Source organism: Diceros bicornis, chromosome 26, assembly GCF_020826845.1.
Source record: "Diceros bicornis minor isolate mBicDic1 chromosome 26, mDicBic1.mat.cur, whole genome shotgun sequence".
NCBI lineage: Eukaryota > Metazoa > Chordata > Mammalia > Perissodactyla > Rhinocerotidae > Diceros > Diceros bicornis.
In genome coordinates this window covers 21,863,902-21,877,692 of record NC_080765.1, presented here as the reverse complement: position 1 = coordinate 21,877,692, position 13,791 = coordinate 21,863,902, and the positions used below count along the sequence as shown (strand labels likewise).

The following is a 13,791-nucleotide window of genomic DNA, read 5'->3' as shown; positions in this document are numbered from 1 at the left end:
AGAGGCTCAGTTGTTAACCTGGAACCTGAGCTCCACAGTTCTGTGCGTATGTCTATCTGCATTGTTGAGGGGGGTGTTAGAGAGGATTCCAGGTTCTTCAAGGAGTTCCCAAAGACTAAGAAGCCAGTTCTGATCCTATCTCCTGTTAAAATGGGAAGACGGGCAAGCTCAACAGTGTAGATTAAGGAGATATGCATTAACAATCTTGTTTCCACCAAGAAACAGTGCAGTCTCGGTGCACTGTAACCTTAAGGATAAATTGAGGGTAACAGCACCTCTCATATAGAACATTTATGTTATCTTATATAGAACACATAAACCCAGGAAATCTTGGCTTTTGTCAGTGGCTGTTCTTCTCACTGGGGCCTTCTGCACCCGTGAGTTCTGGGCATAAAAGTGAGGCTGAGTCTGCAACCTCATGACTAGCAGTTACAGACACACTTCCCAACTGTGAGCCTTATCAGATGCTGCTGGTAGAAGGGGGTGGAGCAGTTGGTGGCTGGAAGAAAATTTCACAAGCTCTCCTCTTGAAACCCTGGGCAAGTATAAAACAAGGGGGATAGGAAGGTCCTATCCCACCCCCTTCACCTTTTTCCTGCCCAAGAAGGAAGAACACAAAACAAGGGCTCTTTCTTCTGGGCTCTGCCACCTCCCCTGGCCCTCCCCTGCCCTGGACACCACAGAAATGGACAGCAGACTCCCCCTTAAATAGTTGTTTATTGGCAGTGGGCTGGAAAGGGCGATGGAGTTAGCATACACAGACAATACCACACACCAATGTCACCAGGGAGGCAAGAATGATGGGAAAAAGTAGCCTAGAGCCCTGGATGAGGCCCCCTGTTCAAGAATGAGTGTGGGAGGGGGCGGGCCTGGAGTGTTGAGGGGGTAGCCTTAGAATACCTCCACTTAGTAGGCATGGTTAGAGATGAAAAGGGACTCGCTGGCTGCAGCCCCGGCCTGACCACTTGGGGTGTACTTTCCTTGGCAGGCGAGGCTGTTGGCCTAAGAGGAGAAAGGAGCGAGAGTAAGAAGGTCTCTTCTCAGAACCCCGTCCACCCGGCCACCCTGCCCACCTCCTGCGCCATCCTCACCAGGGCTCGCTTGACATATTCCTCCTGGGCAGCCTTTAGGTTCTCCTTCTTTCCACCCCAGGCCTTCAGGGCAGAGGCCTGCAGGGCTCGGCCATAGGAGAAGGTCAGGGCCCATGGCTTCAGCAGGGGGCACTTGTTGATGGCGTTGAGGTTGATGGATGCCTCCTCCTCACTCTGGCCTCCAGATAGGAAGGTGATCCCTGTATAGCGAGGGGTGAAATGGGGGGAGGGATTGTAGTCAGAGATCCAGCAGACTGGCTGGTAGGAGCCCCTAGAAGCTGGCCTGGAAATCAGACCAAGTGGGCACAAGGATTGTGGGTACAGTTCATCTACCTCCCAGAGGTCAAGACGAGGGTGTGGGTCTCACCAGTGACAGCGGGGGGCACTGTGCGGCGCAATGCTGTGACAGTTGCCATGGCAATCTCCTCGTGAGAATATTTGTGGGTGCAGGCGTGGCCTGGGGTTACCATATTGGGCTTCAGCAAGGTGCCTTCCAGGTAGATGTGGTGGTCACTCAGAGCCTTGTAAACAGCAGCCAGCACCTAGCGCAGGGCAGGACCAAAGTGGGTAGGTTAGAGTCGGGGGACGGGTCAGCCCACCACACACTGCCCAGGGAGCCAGACAACCTACCTTCTCGGTTACATACTGACAGCGCTTCAAGTCATGGTCCCCATCAGGGAGGATCTCAGGCTCCACGATGGGCACGATGCCATTCTGTGGGGTGAAAGACAGGGTAGCCATGAGGCTTCCTAACCCGGAGCCCCACCTACAGCTCTCTACAGCCATCAGCCAAGATCTTATCTCCATGATGACGGAGACTCATAGCTGCACAGTCCTCAGCAGACTGTGGGCGAGAGCCTTCTCTTCAGATCCATCCACACAATCCCTGTTCTGCCCTCTGCTTACAAAGCCCTCAAGTGAGGGAGAGAGGGATGCTGGGAGATGTGTGGCAGGCTAGCTGACATTCTGGAACAAAATGAGGTGGGAGGTGGCCTGTTGGGGACCTGCAGGCCCACCTGCTGGCAGATGCTGGCATAACGGGCCAGAACGTTGGCATTTTCCATGATGGCAAGAGATGAGGGAGTGTGCTCCCCAATCTTCAGCACACAGCGCCACTTGGCAAAGTCTGCTCCATCCTTCTTGTACTGGGCACAGCGCTCAGACAGCCCATCCAGCCCTGGAGAGGGGACGGAGGAGTCAGAGCATGGCAGAGGAGGGGGCAGGTGGCTCCCACTCACCCTGGTTACCCAAGGGGTACCGACCTGGGTGGGTTGGTTGGTAAGGCAGGGAGCCAAACAGTTCTCACCTTGGGTGGTCGTCTCGCCGTTTGTTCCTGCCAGGGGTACCACGCCCTTGTCTACCTGTTGGGGTGAGGACAACAACATAAAACAGGAGAAATCATCTCTAGTACCCTCTTCTCCTCTCTAGTCCCACTCTGCCCCCAACTTTACTCAATCTCTCAGGTGGCATCTTATGGTTTGCAAATGTTTTCACTTATAGTCTCTGATCCTATGAGGCAGGATACACAGGGATGTTATTTGACAGAGAGCCTGGCCTCCTATCACTTCCCAACTCTGCAAGCAAAACACTTTACTGACTTGAGCTTCTGGTTTTTCATCCGCACAATGAGAGTAATACCTCACTCTTAGAATTGGAAGGATTAACAATGCCAAGCAGGTCCTTAAGTTTCTACCTTTTCTTATAATGATTCAGGGGTGATCTGTGCCAGACTCCACCACAGTCTCTAGGCTCCCAGCCCAGTGTTCACCCCCTAGCCTACTACTCTGGATTTCTTTCCCCCAATCCATCTGAAATCTCACATCCTGAGGCCCAGGCCCCTCACCTTGATGCCCACAACACCGCCCTTGGATTTGATAACTTGGGGGAAGGGACGCCCATCATCTGCCTTCTGGTAGAGTGTCTCATGGAAGAGGATGACGCCCCCAATGCAAGGATTCACGCGGTCGTCAGCAGTCAGCAGCAGCTGGCGGTAGAAGCGCCGGTTCTCCTCAGTGTTCTCAGTGCCAATGGACTGCAGCCGCTTGGCAATGCTCCCTGGAGGGCAGCATCACATGGCAATAAGGGGATCAGCCTGTCACCCCCAACCTTGGGCCCTCCTCCCACTGTCTCCTGCCCGTACCAGTGGACTCATCTGCGGCCAGGATGCCCTTGCCCGGAGCCACGATGCGGTGAGCGATGTCAGACAGCTCCTTCTTCTGCTCCGGGGTCAGTGCTGGGTATTGGTGGGGCATGGTGCCGGTCAGTTCCTGGGCAGAGGAGACAGATGGGCGAGGACTGCTTAGCTGGGTCTTACCATGGCCTCCTAGTGAGCAGGGCCACTTGCCTGGAGGTCAGGGCAAAAGCTCCTTACCTCCCCTGCCCCACACCCACAGGTCTTGGGGCACTTCCTGTCCCCAGCTCTCCCCTACACCCGACTTCCCTATATTAGGCCTGCCTCCTGTACCTTTCCTAACTCTGTTTGTTGCTGGGTGTTGCCCAGCTGAGAGTGGGGTTGCGTACTGGCATCTGGGCTAAAGGAATAGGCCAGAGCCACGGACAGGCTGGTCATGCAGAAGCTGGACCCTTCTGGCTTGCGCCTTGCCATGGGGTAACTTTGCCTAGAAGCAAAACCGAACTGGAGTATTTTAGAATTTAGAGGTCATGCATAAGGCATAGGGCCCAACCCTCTCACCTGAAAGTACCCAGGGAAGGGGAAGGAAGGTCTGTGCTTCAACCAACACAGAAACCCCAGGGCCAGATCTGAGATTAGAACCCAGATCTTCTGACTGCCATAGGAGTGTTCCTTCCAATCCACCCAAGATCCCAGGGCTGGGCCAGGCTCCAATGCCTCAAGGACATCCCAAGGTCAGGCTTCTCCCCCCAGGATGGGGGGAGAGTGTTAAGAAAAGGGTGTTAGGAAAAACGTAGGAGGGTGATCAGAAGTCCAGGAAAGGGCAGTAGGGGAAGCCAGGCCTGAGGTGGAGGAAAGGGGTGAGATTTGCTGTTCTCACGGCTCATACAGGGTAAAAGAACGTTAAGAGGCAAGCGCCCCACCCCTTCCCCTGAAACATGCTCCTGTCTGCTCGCTGGGCTGCAGCTGTTCCAGGCTCAGAATCAAGGTCACCCGATAAGGAAAGATAGGCAAAGTGTTAATGGGGCATCAGGCGTTGCCAAGGGGTTTCCCCTCCACGCCATGGGCGCCAGTCTTCCAGGGCAGGGACCAACCACCCACTTTCGCGAACTCTGAGGCAGTCTATGAGGTGACCCCCACCCCTCGCTGCCTCTTAGGATCCCTGCAGAGGCAAAGGGGCCATAATCCTTTGCACCAGGGGTCCTAGCAAGAAAAGGAGAGAGGGAATGGCCCTCCATCTCGTCGTGCTTCCTCCCCGCCATGACTCAGCACGGGGAGCCGCCGCTGCACTGCAACGCAAATGGAGGAAGCTCAAGCTGGAGAGGGTTGGGGAGTCTGGGCTGAGGGCATGCGTGTGTGAGTGGTGGTGGTGGGGGGAGATGCTGGGACCGGGTGAGGGGGCTCCGCGCCGACGACCGACCTGCCGCTGCCCCCAATATCCTTCTCCACCGTCCCTGACCTTCGCACGTGGCAAGGGGCGCTCACCTGGCACAGGAGAGGGGCGGGTTTGCGGGGTGCAGCGGTGGAGCGCGGCGGGCTGCCGAGTGGACTGAGAAAGCGAACACGGCAGTCGTCACCAGGACCCTGGTTCTGCGGCGCGTTCCAAGAAGAACGCGGCCTATTCAGCTCGCGAGGGGGCGGCGCAGGGGGCGGGCAGGAGAGCGTGCCCGGCCTTATAGAGGCACCGCTCCACCCTCCGTGGGGTTTTTCCCTTTGCAGGGGGCCGGAGGCACCCCGGCGTCCAATTGCAGGCGCGGAACCGTGCGAGAGGCCGCCCCCGAAAGGCGAAGCCCGAGGCGGCGCTTGGGCGGGGACAGAGCAGCGAGAACACGATCCCTTCCTCGTTCCCTTCGGACGTGACTCGGGCCACATCCCGCGGGTCCCCTCGGCCCTCCCCTCCCTCTCCTTTTTTCCCCCCTCCTGGCGCGGTTTGGGGCGCCGTGACTCAGCCGGTTTTGGGCACCGAAGGAGATGGGGATGGGGGTGGGGGAAAAGCGGGTAGAAAACCCCGAAAAGACGGAGGCTCAGCTTCCCCTCCCAGGCCCGGCCCAGCGGCCCCGGGCAGCCCCAGCTTCCGGCCTGCGCTGATGCAGCGTGTGTCACTTTGGAACAGAACCCGGAGGTCCGGCGTCTCCCGGCCTCGTCCGCAGGCTGGACTTGCGGGCGCTGGGGCGCGGGGCCCACCCCTCTCTGTGTCACTAGCCCTGGCGGAAGAGAGGCGGAGGACAGGGCGGCGAGTGGACGCACAGGGAGCGCAAGAAGGAGGCCAGGCTGGCGGGGCGCGGGGACGCGGCGGCATCAGTGCCAGGTGTCCCTCCCGGCGAGTGCCCCCGCCCCATCCGGGCCCCTTCGGTGCCGGGCCGGCTCCCGGGGCCCGGAGGGCCGACCTTGCCCGCGCACGCGCGCTCCGCCTGCGGCCGGGGCGAACCGGCCTGAAGCCCCGACCGCGACGCAAAGCCAGACGACGTGGAAATTGACTGGTCACCGCTCCGCCCAAGCAAGTCCTGGGGATGCGGGGCCAGAGTCCCTGCGAAACGTTTCCCTTGGGCCTGACCTCCCTCTCCAAAATAAAATCCGTCCCCGAGCTGGTCTGCCTCCCAGATACGTTCCGAGTCCCCCATCCTATCGGCCAGGTCTCCTCTCCTAATCTGGACCCCTTCAACCCAACCCTACCCCCGCTCAGTCCTGCTGGCGCCCACCTGCGAGGAGGCTGAAGAAGCGGGCAGAGCCTGGTCAGCAGTGAGTGAGCCCGGCCCTACCCGGGCTGGGTTATAAGGCAGCTCCTGCCCTCCCCCCAGCCAATGTCCCCAACAATCTCTAGTGACCCCTGCCCTTTCCTCGCTACAGATCCCCTGGCAGGGACCTATATTTAGGGAAACCTGAAGCCCCTGACATTCACGCCAGCGTGGGGCCTAAAATGAGGGGAGGGGGAGGAAGCTGTGGGCCTGCCCTATTTGGGGGGTGGGGAGGAGGGCCCCCTGCCCACTCACCGGTACTTCAGAAGAAATTTCTTCCTTGGAAATTCAGACTGAGGCCCTCAAAAGGTCAAGAGAAATCTTTGGACAGAAATCTGTGAGGAGGGAAGAGGGGTAAGGGGACTCAGATGGTGTGGTGGTCCCTGCTTCCTTCTCTGAGTGCCCCCCCCAACTCTGGGCCTTGATGGTGGCTGTTGTGATTCTCTGGAGCCATTTCTTTAGAGGGAGAGCAGATGCAGGCACAATGCTCATACCTCAAAATAACCAAGAATCCATGGACCAGGTGTGGCTGGGGGACCCCCAAATCCTGAAATTCAAGGCCCAAGCTCCTCCCATAATGCTGTCTGTGGTGAGCAGTGTCCCCTGCCCTCACCTTCAAATATAATAGATTACTTGGGGAGGGGGAGTGGGGGGCAGGGGCATCTGCCAGAGCACTAGCCCCTCTCTCTTCTGGCCCTCCAAAGGGGCTGCAGTCCAGCCAGCCAAGGGCTCTCTGAGTCCTGCCCTGCAGGGAGCCAGGCTCTCCACGGCTGGTTCCCAGGCTGGTGAGCTGGCCAGGCCATGTGTGGTTCCAGTGGCCTGGAGAAAAGTGTCCTGAGGCCCCTCAGGGAAGAGGGCATGTGGGCCCCGGGGGCTGGCCGCTCCCCAAAGGGCAGGGACTCCGGGTCCTCATCGGAGCTTGATCTCGAAGCAGAGACAGTTGAGGCTCTGGCAGTCAGGAAGCTGGCATGCACAGGCACAGTCGCAGAGTGGGCAGCAGCGAGGGCAGCGAGGGGCCCAACCCTGAGGGAGAGGAGAAAGGGGTGAGCAAGGTGGGCAGGAGGAAGGCGGACCAGAGCCTGAAGCTGTTTCCCTCTCAGGGGAGAAGAGAACAGAGAGGCCTGGAAAGTCCCATTTGCCCAGTGGAACAGAGGGTACCATCCATCATTCTTGGGAACAAATCAATTCCCTGTGTTGTTGAGAAATCAGCAAGGAGGCAACGTTCCAAACAGCTGAGTGCAGGAGCTGGAAGAAATTATTCAGCGGGTTCTTTTCTTTCTTCCCATTTTATAGTGAGGAGCCTGAGGACCAGAGATCAGCTGGCCCTGGTCTCACACTAGGTCCCAATGTTCAGCTCAAAGATGGTTCTACTATATCCTCATGGCCTCGCGCAATTCAAAGTCAGTAGACAGGAAAAGCGCGGACACATTTTCTGTCCATGATGAAAATAACTTGCTCGTTTTGTGGATTTCTTCCTTGGCATGAACAGCTACCCTATGCAAGGCACAAACTGCATTCATGAATGATTTTAAAAAATCTTTCTCGTTTTCTTTAAAAATGATAATTTGCATATTTAAAAATTTTTAATGTTTTAAAAAGAGTTACATCTCTTTTACTTATCAGAAGCTTGAGTAGGGGGGCCTCTTTACAAAAGAGGAAATGGAGGCTCAGAGAGGGGAGTGATTGCCCAAAGGAACACAACTAGGGAAGGTGCTGGATGGCCCTGGGCCTGCCTGCTTCCAGTCCTGAGATCCCCTGGACCCACTAGCCCCCAGGGCCCGGAATATCAGCTGCTTTCCGGGTCTGCTAGAGCAGGGACAGTTCATCTCACGTCTCCACTGAGCTAGCACGGGGACTCACACTCAGCAATGAATGTTGAATGAATGGATGAAAGAGAGCATATCATTTTTCCCTCTTTAGGCAAAAAAGGAAAAAAGAGGATTTCTCAGCTCCCAGGGGAAACAGAAGGTCTGTCTCTTGGGGAATAGGAACAGCATGTTCTTAGAGCCAGGATGGGAGAACCGGCCCACTCCAACTCACTCCTCTCCTGCCCCAGGGCCGGGATGATCTGCGACTGCTTCAGGCATGGACTGGAGGCAGGCCAAGTGGCTGGAGTGGGGCACACCCTGGGTGTGTGACAGAAGATTGGCTCCTTGAGGCCCGAAGCAGAGCTAGTGACAGTCACAGTTGCACAGTTCAATCAGACACTGGGCCAAGCCAGGAATAGGGGAATGACCTTTCGAACAGCTGAGGTTTCGGGGTGCGGTGTCAGATGACTGGTGAGATTGGATATCACTAGGGGCTCCAGTGAGGGGAGGGGATCTGCCACCCACAGGAAGTGGGGTCTGAATCGGGCTGGTGCGAGGAGCAGGCTAGAAGTGTCACGGTGCAAGAGAGAGCGAAGTGGCTTCCTTGTGTTTGATAAGGGTGTGGTTTGGGGCGTCTCTGGGGAATCGCAGACTGGGGATGAAGTGGGCTCTGTGGATTTCTGGAGGACCGCACCGTCATCGTGCGTGTAGAACTGCTAACTGAGAGAAGCTCTGCTGCCCTCACCTCAGAGAAGAGGGGATTAAAAGCATTTTCGTGGCTACTGGAAGGGTTCAGATCTGGTCGTTAATAACTGGCTAATGGATTTCTCGTCTCTCACAGGCAGCCATGTGGCTTCTGGAAGGAATCTGCTGTTTAAGTACATTAAACAAGGACACCACATGACTGTTAACCCTTGCGCTTCTCTAGGCCCTGCAGTGTTTCACTCTGATTTCTTTCCCTTTGATTTTGAAGGCCAGCCATCTTTACTGGTTAGAGCTCAGGCCCAGGTTTGAATCTACTTCAGGCCCAGGTTTGGCTACTTCATGTTTTGAGCCTCAGTTTCCTCATCTCTGAAACAAATATATCAGCTACTTCATAGGGTCATTGTGGGGAATCAGTGGGAAGAACTAAGCACAACGATGCCTGGTGCATAGATAGGGAGCACTCAAAGGGAGCTATTCTTGTCATAGCTCTCTTCCCCCTTAGCAGTAGTTCTTAACGTTGGTGTGGATCAGAGTCATGTGAGAACTTGTTAAAATTCACAGATTCCAATCCCATCCCAGACCAACTAAGCGTGGGGCCTGGATGCCTGGCTTTCTGTTTAAGCCTCAGACCTGCTTCTGGTCACACACAGGGCTGAGACCCGACCACCGCACTGCATCGCGTTTCTCACACTCTACTATAATTGCCTACTGATTTCCTCTGTCCTTCTCCAGAATGTAAGCCCTGTGAGGGCTGGTACTGTGTCTGTCTCCTTCCCACTGAGCTCCCAGGGCCCAGCACAGTGCCTCAACAATGACTCCATACATAAGTGGAGAGTAAATAAGTGGATGAATGAATTAGATCCTCACAACATGCTGTGAAAGGAGCAGGGCAGGCAGGTTTCCCCCCATAGAGGAACAGAAACCCGGGTTTGTGTCCTGGCCCAGGCCTCAGGCAAGTCACTCAAGCCTCTGTAAGCCTCAGTTTCTACAGCTGTAATGTAGACAGGAGCTTTGTAATATTTGTGGTTGTTATTGTAACTATAAGGAAACCGGAGAACAGAGAGACTAAGGTACCTTGTAGAAAGACAGTTCAAGGACAGTGTGACCCTGCCCCACCCTCTGCCATTCTAGAATGCTTCCAGCTCTGGCAGAAGCCAGGAAGGATGAGGGCCTGAGGTCTCCAGGTGTGGCATTCCCTGCAGCCCTGGAGGGGAAGGTGGGAGGAGCCAGTCCCTCCCAACAGCACAGCTCACTTCATGCTCACTCGCAGAAAGGAGGAAAAGCCCCCGACTATTCCCTTCCTATTCCCTTACTGCCGACAGAAGAGAAGGGGGCGGCGTCCCCAGGACAGGGGGCCAGAAATCATTTTGTAATTGAGCATTTCCTACAAAATAGGAATTTTTAGGACCCAGGACCTAGGACCTAATTTTTAGGACCTCTTTATACCCTTAGCCCCAGCCCTGGGCCCCTTCTCTTGGCTACCACTGGGAAACCAGAAGCAGATTATTTGAAAGAGGAGCGCTCCTTGCCCCATAATTTATTTTGAAACTCAGAACATCTCCCAGGGATTTACACCAACTACAGTCATCCCGAGTTATGAATTTGCTTGGTCTTTCATCCTCACTCTTCCCTCCTGGGGGAAGGTCACCACTTCAAGGACAGGCGTTTTGCTGTCTAATCTCTGAGCCCAAAATAAACATTGCCCAGGAAGGTGGTCGATTACATTTAACATCTTTAAACCCACAAATGCAAAAATGGCCTGTCCTCTGCGAGCCAGGCTTCTCCCTGAGGATTCTGTTTCAACACACTATGGATCAATTTGCTATGCAAAACTCTCCTGTGTAACACTGGAGAAGTGACTAAACTTCCCTGAGCCAATTTATTATTCCCCTGCAAAAGAAGAATAAAAATACTTACCTATGTACATGGGCAGCCATGGACAGGGGGCCAAGCTGTGACGTCAAGTGAGAAAGGGCAAGTAGCAGTTGTGATGAAATAATGTATGTGATAATTTTACCCAATAATAGTACAATACAGCAGTGATAGTACTGTATTAGTATATGAAGGACATATATAACACATAGCAACCTAGGTCAGATAGCTGGTTTTTAAAGTGAATTATATTTTCTATGTATTTCTACATGCACACTGTTTTTCTTTTCTTTGTGAGGAAGATCAGCCCTGAGCTAACATCCATGCCAATCCTCCTCTTTTTGCTGAGGAAGACCGGCCCTGAGCTAACATCTATTGCCAGTTCTCCTCCTTTTTTTTTCCCTTTTTCTCCCCAAAGCCCCAGTAGATAGTTGTATGTCGTAGTTGCACATCCTGCTAGTTGCTGTATGTGGGACGCAGCCTCAGCATGGCCGGACAAGCGGTGCGTCGGTGTGCGCCCGGGATCTGAACCTGGGCCGCCAGTAGCGGAGCGCGCGCACTTAACCGCTAAGCCATGGGGCCGGCCCCCATACATGCACACTTTTAATCAATGCTTTTTGTAATCAGAAAAAATATATATATATAGGTTTTTAAAAACCTATACCCAGCTTTAAAAACCTATACTCAGGTTTTAAAAGCAACCCACCTCTCAGCGTTGTGAAGAAAACTAATAATGTCAATAAAGTGGCGCAGTATCTGGAACATAGCACTCACTCAATGAACAGAAGGAGCTCTTGACGGGCTCGTTTTTTCTCTTAACTACCATTTTCAAAAGTGATTATGTGGCCTACATGTTACACACATCACTTTTCTCCAGCTGTCACCCTGTTTTCTTTTCTCCAAGTAGCTTTCATCACCAGAAAGTATCTGATATGTTGTGTTTTTGGCTGTCTCCACCCAATCCAGTATGTGGATCTGTGCCTGGCCTAAAGTAGGTACTCAGCAATAAAACTGTTGAACAAAAAAAATGAATGCACAGCTGGTGCCTAGATCAGGGCTCAGGGGTTCGGGGGATAGGATGAGAACTCACAGGTTCGGTAGGCTGGGGGCAGCAGGCATCCAGGTAGTGGGCTGGGCTAGGCAGAGGGAAGTCGCAGGCTTCTGCGCAGGTCCAGCAACAGTCTTGGGGTCTGGAGGTGCCTTGCTTCCTGCAGGGGGAGCTGCAGTCTGTGCAGCAGCCCTGGGCCTAGGAGATGGCAGGGCTCAGGCTCTGGGCCAGGCGGCAGGTAGGAGCAGCCAAGATTTGGTTTTTGGGAGAGGGGCAGGAGAAGGTTCAGCTGGGGACAGGAGGGGAGGGACTTCCTGGTCCCACGAAAGGGACAGATGTGGGGACTAAATAGCAAAGGAGTCTTAAGGTAAGGGCCTGCAGATGAGGGGACAGATTGACCGGGTTCCTCTTCCCCACCCTTCAGCCCAACCCCAGGTCCCTCACCAGCAGGCAGTGCCTAGTCAGCAGCACTAGGCCCAGCAGCAACAAATAGATGCCCACAGCGATGAAGACGATGGCGGGGATGGGGAGCAGCAGGGAAGGAGTGCTGACAGGAGCCGGGGTTGGATTCCATGGGCTAGAGGAGGCCTGGATGAGCACAGGAGGAAGGGGTGACAAGGAGGTGGGGAGGGACTGCAGGAACACAGAAATACCAGGAGGGACACGGAGGTGGCTAGGAAAAGGGGAGGAACAGCCACCAGATGGTGGGGAGAGAGTCAACAGGACTACACTACCTTGTCCTCCGAACCTGCCTTTTCCCCTGTCATCTCCATTGCAGCACCATCAAGGGCCTGTTGGTCATTCTAAACTCCTGCCACACCTTTTGATCTTCCTTTCAGAATGCCTCTCCAAGCGGGTCTATTGTCTCTGATTCCACTGCCACTACTTTACCATCTTCAGCCCACATTACTGGCCTCTAACTATCTTTCAACCTGCAATTTTGCCCCTTTCCACACTAGCTGTCCTTGTGTATCCCTCCCTTCCTTACAATCCATCAATGGCTCCCCCTGACTCAGTCCAAACTTCTTATCTCAGTGACAAAGGCCCCACACTTAGCCCTGCCTACCTCTCCCTCGCTCCTTCTCTACACTCCAGCCATACTGAAGTCCTAGTAGTTCCCCAAATTCACGATCCTCTCTCACCCCCAGGTCTCTTCCCATGCTGTTCCCTCTGCCTGGAATGCCTTTTCTCCTTGATTACTTGGCAAACTCCTCATCTTGCCAGGAATGGCGGGAATGTGCCCTCCCGTGGGAAGTCCATCCTGGCACTCTCTTCCTGACAGCTCTTGTCCTGGGCTGGAAGGGTCTATGTTGGGGAAAGACCCTCCTCTCCCGTCCGGGCTCGGCTCGAAGGCAGGCAAAGTCAGGGTGAGTTTAGGGCGCTGAGGGGGCGGCTCCTGAGCGGGGTAAGGGGCCTAGGACTCACGTCCATGGGGCAGGACAGCGCCAGTCAGTCCAAGAGCTGCAGAGGAGAGAACGTCCTGGGCCTCAGAGGCTGAGAGGGGCCACTGGACTGCGGTGCCCACCCTCCTCCTCCCATTTCCCTTCTGGAGAAACTGAGGCCCAACGATGGCCCCTGGACCTGAAAGTGCGGATCGGGGGTCAGGGGATTCTGGGCGGGGCCTCCCTCGCAGGCCCCAGCCCGATCCAGGCCACACCCCGCCGCTGTCCCCACACTCCAGGCTCCCTCCATCGCCCCACCCCCATCACCTGCACCCTCGGGGCCGCGGGCGGTTCACGAATTCCGCGCCGCACTCAGTCCAATCCGCCGCGGAAGATGCGCCGCCCAGAAACCTCCCGCTGCTTCTCCCTGTTGCCATGGGGATCAGAGCGCCGCTCCTACGGCGGCCGCCGAGACCCAAAACTCCTTCTCTTCGCCTCGCTTCCTCTGCCTGATCCGCTGGGGCCGCCAGCTCTTCTACGTCGGCCTTTCCCTCACTTACCCAACGGAAAAGGGAAAAGGCGAATTCCCGCCGCCAGCGCTCGAATCGGATTCTCATCCTATGCTGGGTCCTGCGGTGCTACAAAGGGAAGACTGAGCCCCCGGGCTTACACCACCAACTTGCTGTGTGACCGGCCAAATCACTGAGCCTCGCTGAGTCCATTTCCTCATCCGTAAAACGGGGAAAGGGCTGTCTCACAGGGATATTGTAAAAATCAAAGCTACTTGTTAATTGCATGGAATTACCCTCAATATTTTTTCAGCCTGACCCCACTCATTTTTATTGACAGTGCCCTAATTGAAGACTTCATCATCTGGTCTCTTCACCCTTCACATCACTGTCAAAGTGATTTCCTCCCACCCACATCAGATCTTGTTCCTTTTATAATTTTTAAACCTCCAAAGGCTCTCCCCTGGCTCCAGGATGAAGCCCAAATGCTTTAGCCGACTGTCAACACCA

The 13,791-nt window shown here is 55.0% G+C and overlaps 2 protein-coding genes across 6 annotated transcripts; both read right to left on the bottom strand.

Annotated features, from left to right (window-relative positions):
* Positions 1-698: 698 nt before the first annotated feature.
* Positions 699-4,868, bottom strand: ALDOA (aldolase, fructose-bisphosphate A). Of its 2 annotated transcripts, none has more exons than XM_058569688.1 (9): positions 4,708-4,868; positions 3,232-3,358; positions 2,935-3,146; positions 2,398-2,452; positions 2,108-2,268; positions 1,722-1,805; positions 1,459-1,633; positions 1,092-1,291; positions 699-1,002 (listed from the first exon to the last, which is right to left on the bottom strand). In XM_058569688.1, exons 2-9 carry the CDS (start codon positions 3,341-3,343, stop codon positions 907-909), a joined length of 1,095 nt encoding a protein of 364 aa, XP_058425671.1. In that variant the 5' UTR covers positions 3,344-3,358; positions 4,708-4,868; the 3' UTR covers positions 699-906. The 2 variants fall into 2 exon arrangements, with proteins under 2 accessions (XP_058425671.1, XP_058425672.1); XM_058569689.1 differs by lacking the exon at positions 4,708-4,868 and adding an exon at positions 3,556-3,709.
* Positions 4,869-5,089: 221 nt separating this feature from the next.
* On the bottom strand, positions 5,090-13,318 carry LOC131422446 (keratin-associated protein 10-2). Of its 4 annotated transcripts, XR_009224083.1 has the most exons (6): positions 13,100-13,318; positions 12,816-12,851; positions 11,835-11,978; positions 11,433-11,588; positions 6,571-6,980; positions 5,090-6,292 (listed from the first exon to the last, which is right to left on the bottom strand). XR_009224083.1 is itself a non-coding variant. In XM_058569694.1 (4 exons), the coding sequence occupies exons 1-4, from the start codon at positions 12,819-12,821 to the stop codon at positions 6,867-6,869; spliced, it is 420 nt and encodes a 139-aa protein (XP_058425677.1). In that variant the 5' UTR covers positions 12,822-13,043; the 3' UTR covers positions 6,366-6,866. The 4 variants fall into 4 exon arrangements, 1 of the variants encoding a protein (XP_058425677.1); XR_009224082.1 differs by lacking the exon at positions 13,100-13,318 and having other exon boundaries at positions 12,816-13,043; XR_009224084.1 differs by lacking the exons at positions 11,835-11,978; positions 13,100-13,318 and having other exon boundaries at positions 12,816-13,044.
* Positions 13,319-13,791: the final 473 nt, after the last annotated feature.